Source organism: Papaver somniferum, chromosome 1, assembly GCF_003573695.1.
Source record: "Papaver somniferum cultivar HN1 chromosome 1, ASM357369v1, whole genome shotgun sequence".
Lineage (NCBI taxonomy): Eukaryota > Viridiplantae > Streptophyta > Magnoliopsida > Ranunculales > Papaveraceae > Papaver > Papaver somniferum.
The window spans coordinates 635737-659711 of NC_039358.1; the positions used below are offsets into that span (position 1 = coordinate 635737).

The 23975-nt window shown below is 36.3% G+C and overlaps 2 protein-coding genes across 2 annotated transcripts; both read right to left on the reverse strand.

Moving 5' to 3' along the window:
* Positions 1–2074: 2074 nt before the first annotated feature.
* On the reverse strand, positions 2075–3382 carry LOC113276629 (peroxisome biogenesis protein 7-like). Its single transcript, XM_026526257.1, has one exon. It carries the CDS (start codon positions 3231–3233, stop codon positions 2280–2282), a length of 954 nt encoding a protein of 317 aa, XP_026382042.1. The 5' UTR covers positions 3234–3382; the 3' UTR covers positions 2075–2279.
* Positions 3383–18383: 15001 nt separating this feature from the next.
* Positions 18384–20934, reverse strand: LOC113324664 (wall-associated receptor kinase 2-like). The gene is made up of 3 exons (XM_026572965.1): positions 20019–20934; positions 19740–19919; positions 18384–19615 (listed from the first exon to the last, which is right to left on the reverse strand). Exons 1-3 carry the CDS (start codon positions 20932–20934, stop codon positions 18384–18386), a joined length of 2328 nt encoding a protein of 775 aa, XP_026428750.1.
* Between the last annotated feature and the right edge of the window lie 3041 nt (positions 20935–23975).

Genomic DNA, 23975 nt, shown 5'->3' on the forward strand with positions numbered 1-23975 from the left:
AAGCACTCTTGTAACTGGTTTAAGTCAATCTACTTCCAACTCTCTGATACACCTTATAAAGGTCGAATAATCGGTTTATTAAGTTGATGTTCTAATGCACAAACCTAAGACCAAAATACACTACCCTCAGAATTAAAGGATATCCAGCAAACTCAAGATATCAGGATATCCACTAAAGTGCACAATGTTCTCTTGACGCTACTACTGCAATACCGTTTCTGTCCACATAAAAAACACTACTTATCCTCCATCTCTACTTTCTTCAGTTTCCTTTTCAGATATAGTTGTATCTCCATAATAAACACTTAGTTATTAAGGCTAAAATAAGGAATGCGATGAAAATTTTATTCGAAATGGATACCGATAAAGAGTACAAGTGTATATATATATCATATAAAGAAATGAAACATTTTCACGAGACTGGTCTTAGTTGATCAAATTCATGCCGTGACAGATTGTTGTCCGTAGATATTTGATAGTTCCCAGTGAATCCTAATTGCAACTGCAAAGCAAAGGAATGAAAGTACAGAAAAAAAGAAAGAAGGAGCAAATATGATATAGCAAAGAAAAAATAATATCATAACTTAACAAAGACGCCCTAGAGAAAAAGGCGTGCAGATAATTCTTAGATTTTGTATGCTAGATAATTTGGTCATTTCTTCCACTGCATTAGAAGTCTTAACTGACCGGCCTTGGACACCGGCAAGAGGTGAAACAGTGCTCTAGATCTCAGAACAATAGACACTAAGGTTACAGAACTGAAGCATATGAGCTTCTAGGTTAAGGTTTCAACGAGTTTAAAAAGACCTAGGATCACTTAGCTTTGTTACCTACCCTAGGATGATAGTCTATGATATGGCTCCTTGGAGAACATCGAACAAATCAAGTTCCACACAGTTAGCATGTCCAGATGGAATACAACTTCACTAGTTCAATCCGAACGTGGTTTCGAATAATCTCATTCATAAAAAAAACACACAAGCATAAAGAGAATAGTGTGGATGGTTCAGTAACATGGACAATGGGTAGGCGTTCTCATCAGAAAAATATAGAACATCACCCATGTCATAAATAGACTACAATTGCCATAATCAAACCTCAAATGTTTTGAAATAAATTGTTGCCAGATTATCTCAAACAAAAGCATTCCTTTACCACTTTAGTTTTGTCAGCAACTAAGACAGTGTCTAAGGAATTAGAATTGCCAGTAAAAGAATTAGAAGATATACACACACTAAACTGAAGTAAACCCCATAGGAAAAATCAGAATTACAATCTCAGTTTATTAAATTGGATTCAGGGTTTATCTTTCTCATCTAATTCGATTTAGTCATTTATTCATACTTTCACAAATACAAACACAAAAAGGAATGAAGTATAGAAAGGAAGGAGGAGGAAAAAGAAATAAAGAGAAAATATTATATTATAGCAAGGAAAAATGCTACAAAAACATAATAAGGAAGGCCTTTCAGATGATTATAAAAATTTTATGCTAGAGAATTTGGTCATTTTCTTCCAATACATTAGAATAGCATCTTCAATTTACCAACGACAGAAACCAGTAAGAGGTGAAACACTGCCCAAGATCACAAAATAATAGAAGCAAAGGTTGCATAACTCAAGCATATGAGCTTCAAGGTTAAGACTTCAATGAGTCCAAAAGAATCTGGGATCACTTAGCATTACTACCTGCCCTAAGATGACTTACTAGGATAGTCTATGATGAAGCTCCTTGGAGAACCTCGAAAAAATCAACTTCCACACAGTTAGGATCCCAAGAGGGAATTCCAATTTTACAAATTCAATCTGACCATAGTCTCGGATAAATTCATTCACAAGCCACAGACAAGCATAAAGACAATTGTGTGGATGCTTCACTAACATGGACAAAGGGTAGACATTCTCTTCAGAAGTTAAGAACATCACTAATGCCATAAATAGACTATGAATGCCATGACTAAACCTCAAATGCTTACTAAGCAAATTGTTGCCAGATTATCTCGAACAAAAGCATTTCTTTACCACTTAGTAACAAAAACAATGTCTAAGGTATTAGAGTCGCCAGTAGAAGAACTAGAAGATATACGCACACTAAATTGAAGTAAACCCCATTAGCAAAAATCAGAATTACAAAATCTCAGTCTTATTAAATTGGAGTCAGGGTTTATCTTTCTCATCTAATTCGATTTAGTAATTTATTCATACTTTCACAAACACAAACACGAAAAGAAGAAAAAAACATACCAGATACATTTGCCTCATTTTACCTTGTCCAATCTTCATGGTGCTCTTGGATCAGTCCCATGCGGCCATACATAAACCATCTCGTCCCAACCGGTACTAGCCAGTAAACCTTCGACAAGCACACTCATATCAACACCTACCGCAAATTCAGTATGATGATCATATCTCCCAACAAGTGCATCTTCAACTTGATAATCCCACAAACAAACCGTCATATCATACGAACACGACGCAATCAAACTCTGCCTATGCGGCGAGAATTTAACCTTCCTAACCGCATAACTATGCCCATTCAACACAGTAATCGGGACCCTAAAATTCCTCACATCCCAAACCTTAATCGACTTATCAACCGAAGCCGTAACAATCAAACAATCATCATACTTATTCCAATCACAAGACAAAACCTCAAATTCATGAGCAGGCAGTATCATAGTCGAAACAGGCTCCCTCACATCCCAAACCCTAACAGTACAATCCCCCGAAGCGGAACAAAATATATCAGCATGTCTAGGGTTCCACACAGATTGATAAACACAATAAGCATGCTCTTTAAACGTCCTCACACTCGTCGGACGATCTACAGTCCATAATTTAATCGTATCGTCCCACGAAGACGTAATAAACGAATCGCGACGAACTGGATTCCAATCAACAGAATGAACTTCACGAGTATGTTCAGATAATGATCGAATTGGATTACCTGCTGGTGGTAAAGCTAAATCGTATAGTTTCACAGAACCATCGGCGATTGCAGCAACGAGAAGATTTTCATTTTCTTCAGACCATGTAACATCGTAAACTCCATCAGCTGTTTCGAATGATGATATCTCCGCCATTGGACCTCCTGCTGGATTTACGTCGAGGACATGAATTCTTCCATTACCAAGTATGCCGAAGTTCTGTGATGTTGCTACTGCTAATTTGTGTTCATAGAATGGACTGAATTTCACTGAGTATCCGTTAAATGGGGTTTTAAACATCGGCATGATTTCTGATTTTTTGATAAAATTTTTCAAATTCTTTGCTCGCAGAAATCTTTATTTTAGCTATCTATCTCTCACTGATCTATCCATTGAATTTTCTGCGATTTCTCGAGTCTTTCGAGTATTCTTCAGGAGTCCAGATTAGGATTTAGGAGTCCAGTGAGTTTAGGTGCTAATGGTTGTAACTTATTATGGTACGATATGGTTTGGTCAACCACGAAGACCCTGTTTGTTTACTTCTGACTCATCTGTATCTGAGTCGTCTGAATCAGAGTGAAATTACCTGATTTGAGTCAGATCTGATTCAATATATTTGTTTTAAGTCAGATCTGACGCAACTGACTCAAAAAAATGTGAGTCAGTAATTTGCTTCCATGAATCAGGGGTATTTAGTTATCTGACTCAAACGAGTCCGAGTCAGAGGTTAGGTCTGAGTCAGAGATCGAGTCAGATCTGGCTCAAAATAGAAAACAAACGGTCTGACATCTGGCTCGCGACGAGTCAGGAGTTGACTCAGATTCAGATCGCGAGTCAGATGCAAACAAACATGGTGTAACTTTCAATCCAGCACGTTCAGTTACGTTAACCCGATTCGTACAGTGTTCATTTAGTAGGCCCTAAATGTCGATTACAAGGTCCATGGATGGACCTCCTTCCTTCTACAAGGAGGGAACATAATTGCATACCTCCCAAATCTAGCCATGACTCATTTTTTACGTTCGGTTTTGGAGAGGTTTTTTTGGAATTTGTTTTGAATTTTTGTAACGTATTCCTTATTGTAACAAATCCTAAAATTTAACAATCTGGCTAGATTGGCACATCAAGTTTGCCACTATGATGAAACTCGAAAAAAGATAGATCATCTGTGGAGTGTACGTTGCCAAAAATTTGAACATATCTTAATTTTTCTGAATTAGTACTTGAAGTTGTTGTTAGTAAGATATGTGATAGTATTAAAGAAATGGGTAAAAAGTAAAAAAAAAATTTAAAGAAAACTAAGAGGACAAAAAACTAATATCTCCTTTAATTTTCTGCAATTTCTCGAGTCTTTCGAGTTCTCTCTAAGTTTATACTCCATCGTTGTTTGAGATTTAGATTTAAGGCTCAGAGAGTTCAGGTGCTATTTGTTGTAACTATTATGCTACGATATAGTTAGGTCAACTAATAACGTTTAATCCAACACGTTCAATTTGGACGGCCAGATAGAGGTCTGTAAGTATGGTCAAAATCGTTCTCCAAAGCTAATTAGTCGTCGAGCAATCGTTGCTCGCTATACCGGTGTGATTACCCATTCCAAGTCCTTTTCGATTTTTAGCGGTTAAGGCGACCGATTTCCCCGAATTGGAACGATTTTTGAGAAAAACGAGTTGACGATTTTTCCGAATTGGCCTTACATGCATCAAAATAGAAAAGAAAAAGTTTCATAACCCCTCAGATGAGATGAGAGTTATCAAATGTAAAAACCTCCAAAAACATGATTAATAGGTTCAATATAACAATGTTACACACTTAATTACAAGATAGTATAAAATAATTAATTTAAATTAGGCACAACTCATGACTCATGATGTCTATAATAAATAGGTCCCAACCACAACCGAGGAGGATCGGGGAGAAATTTTGACTACTTTATGTAACGCCGGTTCTGCTGCATAGTGACATAAAAAAATTCTTTTTCCATGTGATAGGATCCAGAGATACCTATTTTATATAACCGCAATCGCACGGTGTCCAACTAGTAGACAGAGGCAAGTACGGGTCGTTCCTATGAGGAGCGGTGAAAATACTGTAATCAATATCTCTAATAATCAGAAATGATGTTTTTGAGATTTTTATAATTGAGAAATGTAAAATGAAACAATAAAATTAAACTAAACTAATAAAAGAAATTCGATGGGAGAGTCGGTAACCAGGGTTTCATGGTATCCACTACTATCTCTATATAATTACTGAAATGAAACATGATTGCAAATATATGTTTATTCTTCGTTCCATCTACACCACCTATTATATGTATTAGAGTCGCAAATATCACTGGTACACCCTAAGCATCGCACATCAAAAGACTAAACCCAAGCAAGCACCATCAAATTGTGTTAGCAAGAAAGTTATACGAAACTAAATTATTGATTCACAAATTGTATCCGGCTCTTCTAAGTATAACCCATCAAAGGATTCAACCCAAGCATGAACTATCAAATAACGAGACCAAAACTATTTGTAAAATTATCCAATTACGCACAAAGGTTATTACTAAACCGGTGGAGCAACAACTCATTTTTCAATAAATCAATAAACAATATTCGAAGATGAATTTATTCAAATCATAATGGTCTATTGCTATATAATCAATCAAAATACCCAAAGTAGTTTCAACCATAAAACCCTAGTTACAAAGAAATTAGAACATGGCTATGGATTTCTCAAAACCCATAAAAATAAATTACAAAAGTAAGAAATGATAAACCGGTATCACTGTTTGTCACCCCGGTACGGATCTTCTTCCCTTTCTCTTGCTTTTCTGCTCTTAGCCTCCATGGCAACTCCAAACTCTCGCTTCCATGTCTCCTTTCTTTTTCAGTTACGGCTCCAGTAGTCGGCCTTCTTCAAGTATGTTCTTCTCACATCCAATATATATGTATATACTGTTGAGGAAAGTTCAACTAAACCCGAGCAACATTAGCCAAGGCCCAGTCCATCTGATCCATTACAGCACAACTTCTATTCGTCTCAGCATCTCTCGGCACCAGTTCATACCCAGCACCTTTCTTGTTCTCTAACCTAGGCCACTGCATCCTTACGTCTATCTGGCCGTCATTACTGGTTGCTTTGGTCCGTTTATCAATCGCCACCTTGTCTGCATAAACTCCAGCGTACACCATTTCCATTCCTCATCCTTCTTCGTACGCATAACATCTCCACTTTATTTGTTCTGACATCCTTGTATCATTCCATACTCCGTACATATAGCCATCTGTTTTACAATTTCAGTCAAGCCCCATATCAATTGTTGTTGCTCTCGATGTAGGCATAAGAGTCAAATTCCAAAGCCTGATATCTTCTTGTTACTGCCAACATCAATCGGCAATGGCCTCTTCATTCCCTGCTACTTTGCCGTTAGCTTTTCCAGCTCATTTTCACTTCTCTGTAATACTCAATCTCGCACCATGAATAAAAGTTGTGCTGCAGCTGCTTGAATGGAATAATAAGAATGAAGACTGCTATTTTTTTTTCAATACTAAATGGGAAGATCTGGACACATCTCACGATCCGTTAGTGCAGTCACGTGCTTGCTCAAAACAAAGCAATTTTTTATATTCCACTTGTATCAACAGTACATGCACACTAATGGGATTAAGGTGAGTAAACAAATAAAAGTAACTCTTTTCCATGTGCATAACAAGTTGATAAGGAACCCTACAATCCTAATCCGTGTCTTTTGGTGCTATGAGAAGTTTTAGTGGTGCTGATATATAGACACATACCAGGCCAGCCACTTTTATTATCCTCGCAAACCCCAAATTATCTTCTCATTTTAGCCATTTATCTTCGGATGATTGAATTAGTTTGTACTTTCTACAAAAGCATTAAAATAGTGTTATTAGCAATATTATTCGGTCCTAGTTAATATAAATATGGGTACAAAATGTAGCACATACGTGCTTATCAACACCCCCACACTTATATTTTGCTAGTCCTCGAGCAAAAAAAAAAAAGAATATATCCGTTCCACAACTGGATAAATATCTGCTAAACAACTAGATATGGGGAGATGTCTGCTAAACAACGAGACAGATTGTCTGCTAAACAACTAGACGGAACCACTAAACAGCGGTATAGAGATGTCTGCTAAACAGTTAGACGGATCCACTAAACAATGGATAGAGATGTCTGCTAAACAGCTAGAAAAAAAGACCCGCTAAACAGCTGATCACATCATGCAATTTTTTTTAAGACCCGCTAAACAACTGATCATAGTTGTTGTTTTTTTTCTAATGCAATTTTTTTAAAATAAATAACGAAAGCGAAAACCTTAACCACTCCCCCACACTTAAACATTACATTGTCCTCAATGTAATTGAATCATCCAACATATATGAATTAAGGTGTGAAATTATAAAATAAAAAACATAAACAAATAAAAATAAAAGATAGATAAAAGGGAACAAATCTGATGGGTTGACTCCCACGAAGCGAAATCGTATGGGTTGATTCCCATAAAGCATAATCTTTGTGTATCTGCTCTCCCAAACAAGGTGATGATACACCAAAGTAAGCTGCAAAGCATATATATAAAGTCTGAAAAGTTGGGGATCAATCCAACAAATCAGGTTAGCTGAAAAGATGACCCTGCAACAATAGTATTGATTAGTACCCAAAGAGCCAAAACTCAATTCACTCTTATTCGGAACACAATTTGAACCTTTCTCATCATACGTGGTTATCTGAAGTAAATTTGAATCATGGATAATGAGTAAAGAATGTTCAGAGAATTCAACAATCGTTGTACACTCTAAATCTGGTTCTAAATCCGAAGAAATAGCTTCATTTGCTGAGTTTCCTATATTATTTATTGGAGACCGCAATGCATTGAAAATGTCAATAAGCATGGGGTCTTCAGAGTCTGTAAAATGGGCTAAACAAACTGAGGTTGGTTCAAAATCAGCAATACCAGTATCAATCTGTTTAACATTCATATCAGCAATTAGAAGATCATAAGATGGGTCAGCAACGCATGAGCTCAATGGAGCAACAATATATTGAATAATCGACTCATCGACTAAGTGATTTATTGGAGTCTCACTATTCCAATGACTAGATGGTACCTCATTATGAATTTCCACTGTCTCTAAGTCGTTAGACTCAATAATAGTATCCTCTGTATAAATAGGTTCCTCTAAATCATCATCTGCATATAACTCTTGGCATGCTAGAATTCTCAACCTTTGCTCCAAACTGAGCGGTGTATGCTTGTAATACTTCTCATATATCGTTAAAGGCGATTCTTCAATTACCACATGTGGAGAAAAAACTCCATACCGTTTCCTATGCATATATTCACCAAGCGTCATCTCAGATGAGGTTGCCTGATAATTTGAATTTCTACGCTTATATTCCGCCAATGTCATATTAGGTGACATCTCCTGAGAAAGAGTCATCATCCTCAAAAAGATACCTGAAACAAAATTCTAACAAAAGAAAACAAGTCAAAAGGAAAAAGAAATCCTAAAATAAAAATATTGTACAAAAATAACAAAAAAATAAAAATAAAAAACCTAACTATTTACAAAATCAAAAATACTAATCACAATATTCCTCAGCCGCTCCCCGGCAGCGGCGCCAAGAATTGATAGGATCCGGAGATACCTATTTTATATAACCGCAATCGCACGGTGTCCAACTAGTAGACAGAGGCAAGTACGGGTCGTTCCCACGAGGAGCGGTGATAATACTGTAATCAATATCTCTAATAATCAGAAGTGATGTTTTTGAGATTTTTATAATTGAGAAATGTAAAATGAAACAATAAAATTAAACTAAACTAATAAAAGAAATTCAATGGGAGAGTCGGTAACCAGGGTTTCATGGTATCCACTACTATCTCTATATAATTACTGAAATGAAACATGATTGCAAATATATGTTTATTCTTCGTTCCATCTACACCACCTATTATATGTATTAGAGTCGCAAATATTATTGGTACACCCTAAACATCGCACATCAAAAGACTAAACCCAAACAAGCACCATCAATTTGTGTTAGCAAGAAAGTTATACAAAACTAAATTATTGATTCACAAATTGTATCCGGCTCTTCTAAGTATAACCCATCAAAGGATTCAACCCAAGCATGAACTATCAAATAACGAGACCAAAACTATTTGTAAAATTATCCAATTACGCACAAAGGTTATTACTAAACCGGTGGAGCAACAACTCATTTTTCAATAAATCAATAAACAATATTCGAAGATGAATTTATTCAAATCATAATGGTCTATTGCTATATAATCAATCAAAATACCCAAAGTAGTTTCAACCATAAAACCCTAGTTACAAAAAAATTAGAACATGGCTATGGATTTCTCAAAACCCATAAAAATAAATTACAAAAGTAAGAAATGATAAACCTATATCACTGTTTGTCACCCCAGTACGGATCTTCTTCCCTTTCTCTTGCTTTTCTGCTCTTAGCCTCCACGACAACTCCAAGCTCTCGCTTCCATGTCTCTTTTCTTTTTCAGTTATGGCTCCAGTAGTCGACCTCCTTCAAGTATGTTCTTCTCACATCCAATATATATGTATGTACTGTTGAGGAAAGTTCAACTAAACCCGAGCAACATTAGCCAAGGCCCAGTCCATCTGATCCATTACAACACAACTTCTATTCGTCTCAGCATCTCTCGGCACCAGTTCATACCCAGCACCTTTCTTGTTCTCTAACCTAGGCCACTGCATCCTTACGTCTATCTGGCCGTCATCACTGGTTGCTTTGGTCCGTTTTCAATCGCCACCTTGTCTGCATAAACTTCAGCGTACACCATTTCCATTCCTCATCCTTCTTCGTACGCATAACATCTCCACTTTCTTTGTTCTGACATCCTTGTATCATTCCATACTCCGTACATATAGCCATCTGTTTTACAATTTCAGTCAATCCCCATATCAATTGTTGTTGCTCTCGATGTAGGCATAAGAGTCAAATTCCAAAGCCTGATATCTTCTTGTTACTGCCAACATCAATCGGCAATGGACTCTTCATTCCCTGCTACTTTGCCGTTAGCTTTTCCAGCTCATTTTCACTTCTCTGTAATACTCAATCTCGCACCATGAATAAAAGTTGTGCTGCAGCTGCTTGAATGGAATAATAAGAATGAAGGCTGCTATTTTTGTTTCAATACTAAATGGGAAGATCTGGACACATCTCACGATCCGTTAGTGCAGTCACGTGCTTGCTCAAAACAAAGCAATTTTTTATATTCCACTTGTATCAACAATATATGCACACTAATGGGATTAAGGTGAGTAAACAAATAAAAGTAACTCTTTGCCATGTGCATAACAAGTTGATAAGGAACCCCACAATCCTAATCCGTCTCTTTTGGTGCTACGAGCAACTTTAATGGTGCTGATATATAGACACATATCAGGCCAGCCACTTTTATTATCCTCGCAAACGCCAAATTAGCTTCTCAATTTAGCCATTTATCTTCGGATGATTGAATTAGTTTGTACTTTCTACAAAAGCATTAAAATAGTGTTATTGGCAATATTATTGAGTCATATTTAATATAAATATGGGTACAAAATGTTGCACATACGTGCTTATCACCATGCCATATGTCCTGGCAAACGCCGCAAAACCATGTGGAGAGCGCCAACGATAAAGTCTTTATCTTTGGCAATTAAGTCTGTGTCGCTCGGTCGAAACTCTATCTCCAACTGTTCTTTCTCTATCTCCTACAAATAGGTAGGTGATTTTCAACTTGATGTTTACACCAAAAAGTTTACACAAATATTTTTTTCTCAAATTTTTCCAAATGCCAGAATATAATACCCAACTTGATTTGTCAACTCAACTTGATTTTTCTGGAGTAATACTTGAAACTGTTGTTAACAAGATATGTGATAGTTATATAAAATAGGTAAAAAGAAAAGAAGTTCTATAAGTTTTGGATATTAACCAAGTAAAACCTGAAGCTAAAAGGCAAGAAGAATTCAAGGAAAATACATATACACATTTTAAAAAGTTCACCATACTAGTCAGAAGAACAAAGAAAAATTTCTTCAAGAGCGCATCGAATGGAAGTTTATTCAAATAAAGAAAAACCAGGAGGTAAAAGATTGTTTTACTTACTTTTATTTTTGTTTAGTATAAGACTCAAAATCGCTATTGACTTGCGTGGACTCCCTGAGTCAAGGTGTTGACTAGTGTGGACTCCCTTTATATATTGTGTGTAAGTCTTGTAAAAGCATTATCACATTCCATTATTTTGTAATAAACAAGTATGATTTCTCTCTAAACATTCTCATGGTATCAGTTAGGGCCGATCTTTTTCCCACAAAATTTCTTTAAAATTTTTCATCAATTATTCAGTACATCTTTATCTTTAATATCTACACATCTTTTTTCAACTATTGATTACGATTATTTACATCTTTATTCATCTTTTCTTCAAGGTTGTTATATCATGTATTTCGATCTGAAATTTTATCCTAAAATCTTTCATCTTCTTTTTTGAAATCTTTAATGCCTACAACTCGAAGCATTGAAAAATCAACTTCAACAACAAAGATTTCAGAATCCTTGGTCACCAATCAATATTAATGGAGCATTCTTCCATTGCCGATTCAGTAAATAAAAAATTTCATTACTAACATCTCTAATTTTGTTTCATACAAATTAGATTCAACTAATTATCAGTTATTTCGAGATTAATTTGAATCCATTCTGGTCTCTACTGATCTTTATGGTTATGTTAATGGTGAATATATTGCACCTACAGAACAAGTTGTTCATGGTAGCGTTTTGATTGTTAATCCACGATGGATCTATTGGAGGAAGTTAGATAGGTTTGTCACTATCTGTCTCAAAGCTACGATTACTCATACCATTTCAGGTGACATTCTTGGTCTTACTACTTCTCTTGTAATATGGTTGTTTCTTGAAAATAATTTCAGATCTCAATTTCTTGCTAGGAAAACAACGTTAAGGAATAAATTACATAATGCTAGGAAGAGAAGTTTTTTTGTTTTTGATTATCTTCATAATATCAAGACTATTTATGATTCATTAACAACTATGGGACACCGTGTTAGTGAGTCAGATCTTATGATGCACATTATGAATGGTTTTGGGAGAGATTAATTATGTAAATTTTGTAATTTTTGAAAAAAATCATGAAATGCCATTCACATATCTTGAGATGAAGGCTAGATTGCTAACTCATGAGCAGTTGCTCATTGATAAAGAATAAGATTCTTATGTTATGTTTGACACTCAAAAACCAGCCGGTTTTTATGGTCGTGATGTCACTTATAGAAATGGTTATGGTTCTTCTCATAATGGAAATCGACCAAGGTTCAAGAATGGTAACAATAAAGGTAATACTAATTTCAAATATAGTCAGCATCAACTTAGATCTACTTGTTGTTTTTGTGGGAATGGTAGAAGTTATTCGACATGAATGTATCTAACATATTGAAAAGATGAGGGTACCCAAATACACCACAATCTTTTTATTTCAACCTATAAGTATTTTACCGAATGTGATCTTCTATGGACAAATTCGAGACAATATGAAAATTCGGTTCGCACTTCATGTGATCATCTATGGATCGATACGAGATCGAGACAGTACGACAACAAGATAACTTGCGTGATTGACTATGGATAGAAGATCAAGACAATATAACAACAAAGTGTGTTACTTGATAATAGGTTCAGAAATCACCAAACTCTGTAGGAACACTATCAAGTATTGCGGAGTTAACATACAAGTGTAATTTACTTTTAATTAATAAAAAAAATTATAATCGCGGAATAGAAAAGTAAATGACACAGTAAGATTTTGTTAACGAGGAAACCGAAAATGCAGGAAAAACCCCGGGACCTAGTCCAGTTTTGAATACTCTCAGAATTAAGCCGATATACAAAATCTAATACCAACTTCGTATAGTTGAGACCAAGCAAACTAATCCTAGCTACTTAGTTCCTCAGTATCCCTACGCCTTTGAATTCTAGAGTCACGCACGTGAATAGCAAGTCCTTTGGATCGTATTCCAAACAACAAAGGAAGAATCTGTTTGCTAACCACTCAAATCAATCTTGCTAAAGATATAGATGAGTCGTTGACAAAGGCTCTTCCGTTTAATCTAATAAACTCCTGTGTCTGGTTAGATCAATCTAACTTTAACTACCAAAATAGTCAAGTATAGATTCACACTCAATCAATATAGATCTCAAAGATAAATATGGAGAATGCCGATCACATGCAACTAATCAATCAGATTTATCAAAGATAAATCGATTCTAGTTGGATCCCATCCGATCAAGGTTTGTGCACTAAATCCAAAAGATACAAAAACTAATAAGAATTCTTTTTCGTCTTCAAATCTTCTTTTATCTTCAAAACCCGTAAAATACCACTTGAATCTCTTGTGATCAATCACACACAGAACGAAGTATGTTAAAATTTATATTAAAAAATAAATAAGAACCCAATACAAAGAACATATCTTTTACATATGCAACACATTTTCCCAATTGTGGAGAATCATGTCATTACGAATGAAACTGAAGGTGTTTCTATCCAATTGCGGAGAATCATGTCATTACCACCTCTTCTATGTAACCCTTCGAACCTCAATTTCTTAGTGGATCTTCGAATCCCCTTCTTCTTTCAAAAGAAATCACTAAATGCTTGACAAGAATAATAAAATCAGTCATTGACTTTCCTTGGCAATCACGATTATTTTTATTTTTCCAAATATTTCACATAATCACATAATAGATAATAATATTTCATGGCTCTTTACATCGCACCTCATGACATAACATTACCAATCTTCGAAAATATTATTTCAGAATATTTGGCAAAGGCCAAGAGATTCTAAAAGGTTTTAAAAAGAAAGACTTCTAGAGCTAGCATCAATGGGAAAAACCAAGTATTTTCCAGAAAGCTTCTCATTTTTACATCCCAGCTTTTTAGACAAAATTTTTACAACGTCGTCATCTCAAACTCTAATCATGGTACATCTTTTCTAAATTAAGCTTCATACCTGTGAGAGCTTCAAAGATGTAAAGAATGACGAAAATTCTTGTAACTTCTTTAACATTAGCATCAATAAAGATGAGAGTATTGACCGCAATCTGTAAGTGGGATATTATACTGCCCGATTCGTAAGTTTAGACAGAATCTCAATTACTAAAATCAATAAATATGAAGATATAGAATCACCAGTCTCAATCCCATATAGTAGATCTTTTTACGAAACAAAGAGAATCCTAGAGTAAAAAGATATAAATTTTAAAGGGTATTTAAGGAACTAACCTTTTTTAGGAAAAATTAAATCGGATTTCCAAGAAGTTTCAAATACCAAAGGACAATTACAACACCCAAAGCAAATAGATATTACTTTATCCTTCCTTAACTTGTATACCCAGATACAAGTTAAGAAGATCCATATATATATATTGCCAAAATTACTTTATCCTTCCTTAACTTGTATACCCAGATACAATTTAAGAAGATCCAAATATATATATATATATATATATATATATATATATATATATATATTTTGCCGAATCACGCGAATTTTATTAATGAAATTATGAGTTATTACACAACCAAAACAGAAAGACACTTAAAATAGAAGGCCAACTACATAGGCACATTTAAGAAAAATATAAGCCCAATCTAGACTTAACTGAATCTATAGTAGTCTACTCCAGGTATTTCAATCCTTGATAGATGGGAAGGCCTTAGTTGGGTCCCCTTCTTGGATATTGCTTCTGCTGAAAAATTTGCTTTTCTGTAACTATGACAGAATCTGATGGCTTCAATTTTACTCACTGCTTTATCACATCTAATTTTAACAAACCATGGAACTTGACCTATTGCAAACTTAGTTATTGCAGTTTTGGAGTCATAGTTTAAGATTATATGACTCAGTTTCCATTCAACAACCAATTCAGAAGCACATATTAATGCATAAACTTCTGCAATATAATTAGTTGCATTTCTAATACCTCCAGTTAGAGTACCCAATACCTGACAAAGGTGGTCTTTAATTACCACTCCAGATCCAGCGGCTCCAGGATTTCTAATAGAAGCACCACCACACCAGAACATAATTTATCCTATATTTGGAGGATACCATTGACAAACACTGATTTTTTGAAATTTAATGATCCTTGGCCCTAGGTTAAAAAATGAAATCACCTGCAAATCATAGTTTTGATTCCATTGATTACCTTTCATTCTGAAGCCTCCTTCAAAGAACATTTTTTTGATCTTACTTTTGAACCACCGAGAATTGAGATTTACTTCATCAAAAATTCTTTTGTTTTTTTGAAACCAAAGTTCCTTCAAGATAGAGCAACTTGTAGTAATCCACACTTCTTTAATAAGGGAACTTTTATTCTTTGCACTATTCCATATGTCACTGAAATTTTTTGGAGGGTTAACTTGCACATAGCCAATTCCATATGTCACTACTAAAGGAACATTCCCACAGGAGATGATGCATACTGTTTTGTTCTTCCTCAGAGACAGTATGTAGAAAGTAGATGATGCAGCATCTTGATGTCACAGGAGATGATGCAGCACCTTGATGCCATTTCATAACCATTCTTGACCATCACAGAATCATCAACATAAATTTCTTGTATAATTTTCCACACATTGCTAGCTGCGCTTGGATATAGAAATTAGTTCCAAATTTTCCTTGGCCAACTTAACACAGGCTCCTTACTTCTTGTTTTATTGATTGCAGTTGAAGTAGTAAAGACCCCTTTTAATTCACAATTCCAAATCATTTCATCCTTCAAACCCCCTACCTCAGGCATGGTTACAGATGTAAAGTACTGTTAAATTTTATGAGGTATATTCCATTTACCCTCCTTGAGAATGTCAGCCGCCCTTAACTTCATATTACTTTTAACAAATATAATGTATCCAGTTTTATCAATAAGTGCAGATTCACCTAACCAGTTGTCAAACCGTAAAGAGATTTCTTGACCATCCCCAACACACTATCTGATATCTTCTTTTAAGCAATCCCAATCCCATTTCATGCCAGGCCAGACAGTAGACAATTGCCAGATATTGCTCCATTGTGCATTTTTGTCTTGAAACTTTGCCTTTATAAATATAACCCATTCTTCGTTAGAATTAACTATTTTCCACATCAATTTCATTAATAAAGATTTGTTGACCACCTCTAATCTTTTAATTCCCAAACCACCTTCACTATATGGAGTGCACACCTTTTCCCAAGCAAGAATAGTATACTTTCTTGTATCTCCATCACCGGACCACAGAAAGTTCCTAATAATCCTTTTTATAACTGAAGCAGGTACACAACCATATTATAAATGGGAATGCTACAAAGCACTGACTTAATAAGAACCAATATTTCCTGAAAGTATAAAAAATTCCCCTTCCATGCAACTAGCTTCTTTTGAATTATTTCAACCATGGGCCAAACTGTGGAGACTTTAACTCTTCCTGAATGAAGGATGACACCTAAATATTTATCTGGAAAGGCACTTAGTTTCATTTGAATAACATCTTTTATTAGCATTTTCCTAACCTCTGAAGTACCATCATCAAGCAATTTGCTTTTAACTTTATTAATGAGTTGACCTGAGCTTCTTTGATAATCATCTAACAAATTCACCATACACTCTAAACTTTTCTTGGCACCATTGCAAAAAATAAAAACATCATCAACAAAGAATATATGGGTTGGATGAATACCTTTTCTAATAACCGTTGGAAGTATTGAACCATTATGAACCAGTTGAGATAATCTTCTGCTGAGGACATCTTCCATAAGAACAAATCTCCTTGTCTTAAGCCCCTTATAACAGAGAAAAAACCTTGAGTCCACCATTTAGCATCACTGATATTTTAGCAGATTTAAGAATTGTATGAATCCATTCACACCAAGAAGCAGAAAAGCCATATTTGCTAAGAACTTGAAGCAGAAATTCCCTGCTAACTGAATCATATGCCTGGGATATATCTAATTTTAGACCCACATTTCCACAACTTCTTTTCTTTTTCATCTCATTCACCAACTCAGAAGCTAGTACAATTTGAATACATCTTCCTTTTATATAGGAAACTTGTTGAGGAGATACAAGCTTTGACATAAGTGAGGTCATTCTTATTGTTATAATCTTGGTAAATTTTTTAAAACTCACATTACTAAGACCAATTGGTCGAAATTAATTAGGAGATTTGGCACCTTCTGTCTTAGGAAGCAGAACAAGAAAATTTGAATTCAACCCCTTTGGAATGAACCTTCTATACCCCAACAGAATTGCACAGTTTTAATAACATCTTGTTGAATAATATTCCAGCATGCTCTATAAAAACTGCCTGAAAAGCCACCAGGGCCTGAGGAATTGCCAGGTTCCATATTAAAAAGAGTAGTTTTAATTTCTTCCTCATTTGGATTAGCATCTAACATCTCTTGGTCCTCAAAAGTGATAACTGAAGGAATATCTTCTAATAATGAATCAACTTTATCTATTTCTTGATATTCAAATTTTTTCTCAAAGTGTTGAATCAACATATTCATAATCTTCTTTTGGTCTGTAATGATATCTCGCATCCTCAAGCTCACTAATACAGTTTCTAGATTGCCTATTTTTAATAGAAGTGTGGAGGAAATTTGCTTGCTATTTAATTGCACTTCTTTTAAATTATAGATTTTCTCAGCCTCTACGAGTTCTTCCAGAACCTCAGTATCAAAAGGACAATTATCTGATTTTAACATTGTTGCCTGAACTTGAGACCGGAAGATCCAAATATACACCTTGTTTGAGTTTCGGTTACGGTTTTGAGAGAAATTTTTTGATGGGGGCGTTTTTTGATGGGTGCATGAGGGACAAATAATATGTTGACATGTGTTTATCATGTTAATTGATTTCAATGAATTCTGCTTCCAAAAATACAAAAACAAATGTATTTTTTTTTGTATTTTTGGAGAAAATATTGATTATCTTAATTGGTATTAGTATTTTTGGAAACAAAATAGGAACGGAAGATTTATCAATGAGCTAGCAAATGCAACTAGAATCTTACCATCAAACAGGATGTGTTGCATTTTTTTGTGCCGATACCGATAGAATGAGAACCAAGAAAAACAATACTGATATGGAATGAACAAGATTGAGCTTTGTATTCTCCATGATCGACATCTTGAAGCAAATTATATTAGAAACAATCTGTTTATTAATTTATGTTCTAATGCACCAAAATATTTGTACTGTATTTTAACATACACAACATTCCTGGAATTTACAAAAAGATGGTGAACGCACGTTTGGACTGCTAACAGCAAACTGCAATCAACTCAAAATCCAACCGAACTCGATTTATCATATACCAATCGAGATACAAACATTACACAATCATCGAGGCATGTTCGTTTGACCTATGAGACCATATTGCTCAGATTCCTCAGAATACACGCTGAACTGCCCAGAGTGATCAGCAGGTGTTGCCCAGGTTATTGGTACACTACAGAGATCGGCCGGTACTTCAAACTGGGAGTTCGATTTCTTCTTCCCGTGGTTTGGTTGTAAAGACAAAGATTGTTTCTCTGCCCCTCTCAAACTTTCTAGCTCGGTTGTTACTTGTCTCATTGTTGGCCTTTCTTCACCGTTGAACCTCAGGCATCTTATTGCAAGATCAGCAGCTGCAATGAACTGTTCTGGAGTCCCCTCGTTGAGTATTCGACGATCAATAAGTTGGAACAGTTTATTTTCTTTCACGAACGAAGTGAAGTAGGGAGCAAGATTTATCTGCTTTTCAGATCTCTCTTGAGAAATGGGCATCTCTGACGTCAAGAGCTCTACAAGAACTACACCAAAACTATAAACATCGCTCTTCTCTGTTAGTTGGCTTGTGTTGAAGTATTCTGGATCCAGATATCCTAACGTTCCCAGTACCAGCGTGGATAATTCTGTTTGGTCCAAAGGAATCAGCCTGGAGGCTCCAAAGTCTGCTACTTTCGCTGTGTAATTTTCGTCTAAAAGTATGTTGGGAGACTTGATATCTCTATGAATTATGGGTATTGAAGCTGATGAGTGTAAATAAGTAAGTGCACCGGCAGTTTCAACAGCAATCCTCAAACGGGCTTCCCAGGAGAGCGACGGCGCTCCACCACCGGAATGAATATGCTCGAAGAGGGTTCCATTAGAAACGTATTCATACACAAGTAACGGAACTTCAGTTTCTAAACAACAACCCAAGAGTTTCACCACGTTTCGATGATTAACCTGAGTTAGAATAACAACTTCATTTATAAACTGCTCGATCTGACTCTGATCAACTATTTTGGACTTTTTGATGGCAACTACCCGGCCATCTGACAAGGTTCCTTTGTAAACGGTTCCGTAGCCTCCTTTTCCCAGGATCAAACTCTCGTCATAATTATTGGTTGCTAGTTTTAGCTCTGCTGCTGTGAATATCTTTGAAGAAGTCTCTGCACTACCTTCATTTGATGATAGTTGTTGTTTTAATATCAACCCACCATTTTGTTGGAAAAATTTCTCTTTCAGTTCAATCAGCTTTCTTTTTCTTATAATCAAGTATATCCAAGAAGTTGCAATAATCAGAAACAATAGCCCCAAACCAATACCTGCGTTAATAGTAAAAGTTCATAAAAAGTACTAGCCGGACAAAGTACGTGCATTATTGCTACATATAAGACAGGTTCAAGCGAAAAAACAGTATTATGTGCTTATCAAGGAAGCAGTACGTACCAAGAGTAACTTTTATGATTGGAAATTCTTCGGTTTTGACGATATTGCTAGTGCAGCCTGTCCCGTCTTTTCTCCCATCGCCAAGACTGCCTGCTGGGCAAGTACAGTTGAAGCTACCCTTCGTATTGATGCAGATACCTGCGCAGGGATTATTTTTTGCATCCTCACACTCATTGATGTCTGTTGAGTCACAAAATAATACACAACTTTGAACTTGTTAAGTTTTACACGAATAATGAAATTCCAATGATACAGGGAAGGACAGACATACAAACATACCTTGGCATCCAGGACTGATATAAGGGTTCCCTTTGTAGCCTTCAAGGCAAGTGCAATGATACCCAGAACAGTTGGTTGAATTGCTACAACGACTGTTTTCTTTGCACGCGAAAGTGGTCGGATCTTTTTGTGCTTCATCACATGTCTTATTCCCTACTGCCCAATCAAGAACGATCGGGATGTCTCTTGCATCGGGCATGGCCAGAAGATATGCTATTGAGAATGTGAACTGCTCATATTCAGCCACAAAGGCGAAAACGCAAGGGTCGAAGGACAAGAAAGATGTCTTAGTAGTATTGATATTCGTCGTCACCGTTGTGTTATAATTTTGTATCCGTTTTGGGATGGTACTCTGGCAACAGCCACTGCCGTTGCAAGATCCTTCCTTCACCTTTTCCATGTTCTGACATGACGATAGGCAGGTGCTTGAGTAGGGTTTTCCAAGCTGATCATACCCTGAAATAAGCCCTCCAGTGTCGCACCCGACCACAAAAAACCTGTTCTTTGTGTCCGACAATGTAAAATGAGTCTTGGAGAAGCTTATGGCGACGTCCGAATGATTTTTCCCCAAATCACCATTCATACTGTTACATACACTAGGTACGAAGTTTTTTATGCGCATTTCGGTTTCTGATATACTTAATATTTCGACATTACCTGTTCCTATGAAAAGCTTGGGAGGTTCATATGAAGTATTACAGTTGACGCTATAGCCATATCCAATTCCATTAATGGCGCACCCTTCTGCTCCTCGAATGTCATCCGCACCTCCAGGAGTTATACCAAAAGGGTACGGAACGGTAATATTACCGCATTTTTGTTGGCAACCTTGCTTCGTCCCCTCCAATGCAGCAGCAAACGATACTGAAGCTAACCAGCAGGAGATCTGGATTAATAAGAAACACCGTGGATCCATAATTTTAGATAACTGAATGTTAATTTCTTTTGCTAGCTAGCTCTAAAGGAAGAGATCAGAGATGGATTAATTATCGATCATTAGTTACCAATCTTACATTGCATCTGTTTGAGCTTTTTTGAACGTGAACACTCTAATTTCCATAGAGAATTAGAAATGTTGTATTGCACTTCATAAACTTTGAGAAAGTCTATGTGCACCTTATGACCAAGTACAGTCTATTCTCCCTTAGTGGAGCTCCACAAATCACAACGTGCCCGCCCTATACCAAACTAATTGATATCCAATCAATATATAGTTAAATTATGTAGTCCGTTCCATGTCGTTGAGATGGAAAACAGTTTAAAATTCCTTGGTTCCAATTATGTGCACACCAACATGGACCCCACAATACCACCTGTTGTTTCCTTCAAAATGTCAAACTCTTTTCCAATGTGGAGATCACATTCTAAGTGCAACTGTTTTGATTTGATTTTTGTATCAGGGCGAGCAGATCTTGGTTGGAGGGAGAGCAGATTTGAGAAGAATAAAAATCCTAGTTGACTTAGTAACTAGGACGGATTTGATATAAATGTCCGAGTCAGATTAAATTACTCTCAGTGATGACACAAATTTTTCACACACGTTTATCATTAACTAAAATCTGACACCTCTCATCGTTTTCTCCTATCCATTACCACCACTGCAAAAATTAAATCCAACCCCTAAGATCAAAATACACTTTACATCAAAATGAAAATATTAAGTTGTGATAATTCCTTGACTTAAAGTAATGAAAATTTATCTATTATTCATTAATTATCATTGTTACCATTCAAAAAATTTAAAAGAAATAATATTATCATGGGTGATAAAGTGAAATCTGGCATCATTCGTTGCGGCTTTGCTATACTAAAGATGCAGCATCATGGTGCAAAACGAAGGAAATGTCAATGATGTACACTCATTTGATTGCATCATTTGCAGATGACCTTTTGGTCTATATGGACTAGGTTATTGCTTGGATTTTCCCTTACAAGACGAGTTGAATTTAGTTGCTTGTCCCGACGATGGATGAACTACGGTCCATGCTTAATCTGTTCAGAGTATGGAGAAGGGTACGTAGACAGCCGCAATGAGTTGAACTATTAGTGGTCCAGTATCTTGTCCCTCATATCATCTATACGAGGTGATTGCGACATTATGGTAACTCATACCATATGGTTCGGCATTACGACACCTGAGATGATTGTTGCCATACTTGATGAGTTAAGTTGTAGACTATTCCTTGGATGCTCATACTTCTTATCAAGTCATTTCGAGGTAGGCATGCACGATTGTGAATTGTGCATGACCAGGAAAGGAATTTAAATCAGTATGTAAGTAAGGGGGAGCTTGCATACACACTTGCATCACGAGGATGATGCAAGGAAAATACGGCATGAGCCTGACTGATGCGATATAATTGTCACAAGGAAGACAAGTGCATGCATTCATCTAAAATGCCAAGCGGAAATAGGCTTGTAATGGACTATGTGCAAATACAAGGCATGCGCCATGCCTTGACAAAACTCGAAAATCAGTGATGCATGCAAAATGCATCAGCATTACACTTCATGACTTTATACCGTTTACAGTCAAGGGAAAGTTGGAACAGTGTGGAAGCTATATTTAAGTTATCATGCTTTCTAAGCATGCTTGCAAGGAAAAATAGACGTGCATTTTTCAGGTGGGATAATAAGATTTAGGATCCGGTCACTAGCGTCAGAGTGGTACATCAGGGAATTTCGGCTGCGGGCCGTATGAAAATTTTTCCGGTCTGTCACAGTTGGTACAAGAGAAAGTTCCGAGATAACACGAGTGGAATAACGTTATAAACTTACCAATAAGTATTTTTTAATAAGACTACAAACTTTTCCTTGAAAGGAAAAGATAAAGTTCGAAAAGTATGCCAACTTTTATGCGGAAAAAACTTCTTAATTGTTCAGCAAGTTACTTTGTAAGTCGAGTTGAGCTTGTTCGAGCACTGTGAGTCTGCCAGGAAATTCGTCAAGGGCGGTGACTGGTATCTGACTATTAATGGCACTGTGACTGATCACCCAACACCCATCTGGGAGGATATTGTCACGTTGGCTAGAAACCTATTATTATAGGTAACTGGAAATACGTCATAGATGGTGCCTTTCATCAAGCCGCATTGGGATTAGAGTTGGGTTCTCACAGTACTTCACCAAGAATTATTTGTCACTTGGTGACACTTTCCAAGTATGCTTTACATAAGTCAGTCATATCACAGAGATAATGCATGGAAAGAATAGCATGAGCCTGACTGATACACCCTTGTCACGTGTAAGATCATCAGTGCATGCCTTCAGCAAGGACAAAGCGAAGTAAGCAAGCTGAAAATACGCTTGCAATGGCCTATGTGCAAGTCCAAGGCACGTAGTATGCCTGGATAGAACCCGGAAGCCAGTGATGCATGCAAATGTATCAGCATTAGCCTTCACGGCGATATACACTTTGCAGAACAAGGGTAAGTTTGGAACAATTTGGAGATACTTATGGAAGCCACGTTGAAGGCATCATGATTGCAAATCATACTTGGAAATGAAAATCGACGTGCATTTCCCAGGTGAGAAGTGAAGTTTTATGACCCTGTCACTGCTTTTACGAGCAAGGCGTCGGGATGTCTTTGCCTGTGCGGTTGGGAGCTGGAGAAGAAATTTTCAAGTCCGTCATGATTGCGTATCAGAGAAAGTCCCAAGAAAACACCTGGAACTGTGTGTTATAGATTCGTTGTCGAAAATTTTGTAATGAGACGACAAACAAATTTGCTTCAAAAAGGAAATGATAAGTCGGAAGAGTAGACCAACTGTTGTGCGGAAAAAGAAGTTGTAACTGCTATTGTACTTATTTTGGAATCATGTTAGACTTAGTCGAGTGTCATGAGTTTTCCATGCCTTAAATGGCGACCCAAGAGATAATTGGTGACCCAAAGACTTTTGCAAATAGTAGGTACACAAAGGGATTGATCATCTGTAAAGACCCTGAAGCTCGCCAAC